Genomic DNA, 5,920 nt, shown 5'->3' on the forward strand with positions numbered 1-5,920 from the left:
GCGCAGCGCAACCGCTTGGAGGAGAAGTTCTTGGAGGAGAACATTTTGCTGCTGCGGAAGCAATTGGTAGGTCGTGCCCGGCGGTGGGGGCACGGCTGTCGGGCAAGCGGGTGGGAGTCGGGCAGGTGACCTGGGGTGGTGCGGGAGTGCCTGTGGCTGGGGAAATTCTCGTGGTTCTCGGGACCCCTGCCCTCCTTGACCCCCGTGCCTGCCTGCGCCCTGCTTGGTGCCAGGTGAGGGGCTGGCGACCCCGCGCGATCTGCGGGGAAGGGGTGGCCTCTCTCCCTTGGGGGCTCTTGGAGTGGCCTGGATGTAACCTTTCCTGTCTCTGGTTAGACGAGTGAATGCACGCTCCCTCCCCGAAGGTTTGCAAAGCCCTCATTTAAAATGCCATCTCCTCTGGAGGCCTTCTTAGCTCCAAGTCCTCCCACCGAGAGCGGACAAAAGCCGAGGAGGGGGCCTGTGGCGTGGCTAACTGTCCGAGGCTGAATTTTACGATTACACGGAAGCGCACGTAGGAGCCCTGCCCCTCCCAGGCTCTCCTCAGCATGCCAGCTTTTGCTGGGGCTGCTGCTTAATTTCAAATAGAAGCCCTTTTGTACCAGGCAGCTAAAGCAGGCGCAACGGATGGAAATTTGGCTGGGAAAAGTGCCCCTCCTCTTACATTTTATACGTACTGCGGGCCGTGACTGGTGGTGGAGGTGAGAGAAGAGAGAACCTGCTCTCAGGGAGCATTTATGTTATTGGAGTCCTGCCAGCGCCTCCGTCATTCTATGTCATCTTCATTAATGGGGAAGAAAAAGAACTTTGGCGCTTAATGTATCGGTGAACAGCTTTTGACCCCGCCTCGGAATGATGGCGGCAGCTTTGTTTCAGAGACCTCAAAAATGTAGTTTTGAAAGCAGCAGCAGGAAAAAAAAATCCTTATCTGACCATGTGATACGATCTGAAACTAGACACATGCCAGATAATGTCCCCTCTGCAGAAAGGAACGCGGCGATGCTGTGTGGTTGTCTTGTATTATCTCTTTTCAGATAATTTCTCTCTTTCTTGAGCCTCAAAGTGCTCTCACTCCTTAGGTTCATTTTTTTTTTTCCTGAAGAAACTCATCCTAGCAGACTAGCATATGGTTTATACCAACGCTTTTTAAGTCAAAGGACACACAGAGGAGTAGCAATTCACGAATCTATTTTGTAAGGATGTATGCAGATCACGGTTCGGGTAACACCTCTCTTTTGGCATTTTACTGTGCTTTGCTGGGATTAGACCAGATATTTGGGTGTAACATTGATTTGAGGCAGTGCTTGCCAGCGATGCCTGGTCGCTGACATGTCACTCATTGTCTTGTACAATAGCACCTTTTTGTCTTTATGAATCTCGGGATTGTGAGGGGCACATTCCCGTTGTCCCCGGAGGGGAGCAAGGCCGCAGCGTGTCGGGAGAATTCCAGTCCAGCCAGTGTTTGTGGCACTATTTTCATTTGTAGACTTGGCATTTGTGATTTGAACCAGATGCCTTTTGAGTGTGTTTTTCCCCCCCTTTTCCAGCATAGGAAGCGCTAGGTGGCGGTGTGAGTTAGCGCTACGGATGTGTCACCTTTGGAAACCCGAGTTGAGTTCAAATCTGGTGGACCTTCTTCCCTCGAGGGTTTTGAATTCTGCCAGCTCACATTTTACTTGGCACTGGCTATTCGTATTAGTTTCTCACTTTCAAAGGCCCTCAGACTGATTAAACTCCACAAAGCAACTAATAGAAAACAAAGCTCTGCAGGACATTTGGCCAGAAAGTCTCACCTAAGCAAGATAGGCAATCTGTTACCCTCCGACTTCAAATTAAAGCATCGACTGTGAGGTAGTTTTGTAAAATATGGGAGCCACGCAGAGGATTTTATAAAACCTCAGTGCATTTTTTTCATTCTTCCCTAACTTGGTATATATTAGTTGAAAGTAAGAGCAAGTATTGTTTTTATGAAGAAACTTCGTATCACCATCCAATGTGAGAACGTGGAATTAGACATAGGACTTGAAGTTTTCCTTTATTTCAGGTCATCCAGTAAAGTTTAGTTTTGGAAGATTTAGTGAACTCTCTAAATGGTCATTGGAAGGCTTAGAGCGGCAACCTTTCAGGTTCTTTGTCACCAGAACGTGTTCATTTTCCCTTTCTCCATTTCTTCCTAACCAGAATTGTTTGAGGAGAAGAGATGCTGGTTTGTTGAATCAGTTGCAAGAACTTGACAAGCAGATAAGTGACCTGAGACTCGACGTAGAAAAGACATCTGAAGAGCACCTGGAGACAGACAGCCGGCCCAGCTCAGGTGAGTGTGTGAGCACAACCACAGCATCTACACGCAGGAGTTCTACCTGGGCCCTGAGCTTACCATTCCCAGCCCTGCAAATGGCAATGGAGTGTGTTTCCAGTGCAGAGAGAATAAAAAGGTTGTCTGCCTGCCATTCAGTCGTAGGAGAGGGAACTAAAACCAGACTACAACATTTTTAATAATGAGATTGATCTGACTGGAGTCCCCTGAGTTTAAAAAGAAAAGGTTCTATTCAAATTTCTGGAAGAGCGGTCCTCCTTTGAAATTTGAGAAAGTCAGAACTGGGCTAGAAAATTAGTCACACTTCAACTTCCTGAGACACTTTGAAAGTTTTTTTTTTCTTTTAAACCATTTGGCTCCTTAAATAGATTTGTTTTCTCTTCAAGTTACTCTTTCTGAAACGCTCATGATAATGTTGGGGCTGTGATAGATCTAAGTCTCTTTCCTTGCACATCTTTAAAGGTTGGGTCAAGGGGGATCAATTTGACTTGTGAGAGTAACTTTGAAAGGTATCCATCGTTAGGAGCTCTTTGCTTTTTCTAAGGATTGCTTGAAAAAAAACCCATAAAATCAGGACACTAAGTCCAGTGAGCCAAAATTGCCCCCTCCCCCTCCCAAGTCTCCCATTCTTACCTTTTCTCGAAGATTATCCTTTTTTCCTTTTAAGCACAAATGTGTATTATTGCATGACATGATCCTAATTCCAAATGGTGTCTTTCTTTGTAGGGTTTTATGAGCTGAGTGATGGGGCTTCGGGATCCCTTTCCAATTCCTCTAACTCGGTCTTCAGTGAGTGTTTATCCAGTTGTCATTCCAGCACCTGCTTTTGCAGCCCCTTGGAGGCAACCTTGACTATCTCAGATAGTTGCCCCAAATCTGCAGGTAAGCCTTTTTAGAATTAATACACATTTTTTTTTTAATTGGAAGGGGTCAAAGATTCCTTAAAGGTTATGTAGCTTCAGCCCCCTTTTACTGATGAAAAACAAAGACACGGAGAATTCCATCAGCTTGCTGCCTTTAGTGCCATAGTTGCATCTAGAACCAAGAAGACCTCTGTTCTGGTCCTCTTTGGGTGCCACTTGGCTTTATATTCAGCTCATCCTTGGAAATCCTGTCCCGATAGAAGTTTGGAGCTCTGTTTCTGAGCCTTTGCTTAACAGGCTTTGTTAGGCTTTAACTTGTTTGTTTTTTTCTTTTGAAAACCACTTTGGATCTATTTTCTTCTTTCTTTAATAATTCAAAGCTAAAGCTTACATTAAGTTAAATATATCTGTCAGCCTGGCCACCGGCTGCTTGGCACTTAGGGAGCAGTGGCCCTTCCCTGTTCTCCAGAATGCTTTGTCTGAGGGCAGCTCTCCTTTTAGCAGGCGGGTGGGATGAGATCCCCTTAGGCCATGTGCCATTGTTTCTCATTTTGGGCTGTCCTTGCAGTTACCTCCGCAGAGACTCATGCTATTGTTGGTACTGGAAGAGTTTCTGCATTCCTGCTATGCATCACTGTACTGAAGAGTCTGTATACTTTTACCTCCTTTGGCTCCTCCCAGCAGTTCTGCAGGATGCAGGTGTTGTTAGCTCCATTTTATGTATCAGAAAATGAGGCCTAGTGAGGTTAGATTAGGTAAGTCGTTTAAGGCTAAATAGCTAGTGAGTGGCAAAGGCAGGATGCATGCTCTGGACTAACTGCCAGGTGCATGATTTTCCATCACATCACACCCAGGGAATTCAGAAGTTGTGTTCAGCGTTTTCATTGAAAAGGGGAGAAATCTGGAGTTAGATGCAATTTGTCAGAGGCTCCTCATCTGCTGAATGGCAGAGCTGTTGCTGAAACTCAGGACTCCTTCCTTAGTTCTGCTTTGTTTGATTCCTCAAAAGAGCAGAGGAAATATGGAGAGTAGAGGAGCTGTAGGTGCTGGCACAAGTCGCTGCACTCTTGGTTTGTTTGTGTTCTCCACCTGGTCTAAGGCTGAATCTTCAGCCCAGGCAATGCCAACACAACACCAACAACTGAAGCTGCTAATTGGCTGGTGTCTCTGTATTTGTACAGGGTGCGTTGTCAGCAGCAATCATTTGGGGGAAGCAACAGATCAGTGTTATCTAGAGTGTCTGGGCCTCAAGTTCATTGGTAATTGCTTCCCTTCACTCTGCAGATCTGGTTTCAGAGGGGGAACTTTAAAACCCATTAAAGGCACTTTGGTATAGGTTTTCCTCAAAGACAGACCCTCTCCCAAATGCTACATCTTCACATAATTGAGACAGTTGGGCTGGGTCTTGGGGGCTGGGATGTCTGTCTTGTTCCTTAACTCTTAAGTTGTGAAAAGGGAGAAATGGTAAAGTGTAGTTGAATGTGGCTTTAAGCAAGGTAGATAGGCCTTAGGGTAGCAGAGGAGGGATGGGCAAGGATATTAGCAAGAGATGGTTCTCTTTACAATAAGCTACTTATTGGGAGTGGAAATGGAGGGAGGGAGTGGACATGGCACTTTTATAATAATAATTTCTTTAAAAATTAACCATATTACTTCTGAATCTAGACTATATTTTTCCGGAAACTGCTAATTATCATTAAGGTTAATGGAGTTTTCCCTTAAAATTAACATAGAATCTGGCACATAGTAGGTTTTCAACATGAATGAATAAGTATAATGGAGGACAAATTATATAATGATAAAAACTTTGATTTTTTTTCTCTAATTGAAGGTCATTTAAAGGGACTTGAAAGTTATAATATTCACCTAGATGAGAGAGCAAAATCGTTTAATTAAGCAAGAAAGCTTGATTTCATTGTATTTTGACATCTATATTTTTATGATGTGAACATTTATTCATTAATTCCACTACTCAATCTATTAAAGTGTTATCAAGAATTCCTTCTTATTTAAAAAATACTGTTTTTTTATGTTAGTGTCTGGTTATTATTTAAATTTGATTAGTCTGTACTGAATTTGATTAATTTCCCTGACCTTTCAATTGACAGTAATATTTGAACATATGTCATTAAGAATTAGGTCTAAAAAATACAAAATGAGAAGAAAGTCCATAGAAAGTATAACTTATCTGAAGTATTTTAAAAAGAAACCAGGACTAGAACACAGAGGGGAAAGTAGTCTAGAGAAAAAATGACTCAAAAACATTTATTTTTCCAGTTATAATACAGTGTACATATTTATTGAAAATTTAGAGAATAGAAAACAAAGGAGAAAGTTAACACCACTTGTTTTCTTACCACACTAAGATGCTACAATTAGCAGCTGGGTGTGCTTCATTTCAGACTTTTTTTTTGCATCTATTCAATCTTAATAAAGTTATAATCATAGTTTGGTAGTATATCATGATTCTCACTAAACTTTAAAGTGTTTCCCCATATTACTTGATAATTTGAAAGCATTTTTGGCCTTGGCCAGATAGCTCATTTGGTTAGAGCAATGGTCGGCAAACTGCAGCTCGAGAGCCACATGCGGCCCGTTGGCCCCTTGAGTGCGGCTCTTCCACAAAATACCATGTGCGGGTGCACACATACAGTGCGATTGAAACTTCGTGGCCCCTGCGCAGAAGTCGGTTTTCGGAAAGGAGATAGACGAAACAAGTATACAAGACGAGTGTGGATGG

The 5,920-nt window shown here is 43.3% G+C and overlaps 1 protein-coding gene across 1 annotated transcript in view; it reads left to right on the forward strand.

The window, feature by feature from the left end:
- DACT1 (dishevelled-binding antagonist of beta-catenin 1) overlaps positions 1-5,920 on the forward strand; it is a 14,519-nt gene that overhangs the window by 4,805 nt on the left and 3,794 nt on the right. The window contains exons 2-4 of the mRNA XM_005858767.2: positions 7-66; positions 2,182-2,314; positions 3,044-3,199. Of these exons, the coding sequence (XP_005858829.1) occupies positions 7-66; positions 2,182-2,314; positions 3,044-3,199 (349 nt within the window). The remainder of the gene's footprint in view (positions 1-6; positions 67-2,181; positions 2,315-3,043; positions 3,200-5,920) is intronic.

The sequence above is a fragment of the Myotis brandtii genome, unplaced genomic scaffold (genome assembly GCF_000412655.1).
Source record: "Myotis brandtii unplaced genomic scaffold, ASM41265v1 scaffold1218, whole genome shotgun sequence".
NCBI lineage: Eukaryota > Metazoa > Chordata > Mammalia > Chiroptera > Vespertilionidae > Myotis > Myotis brandtii.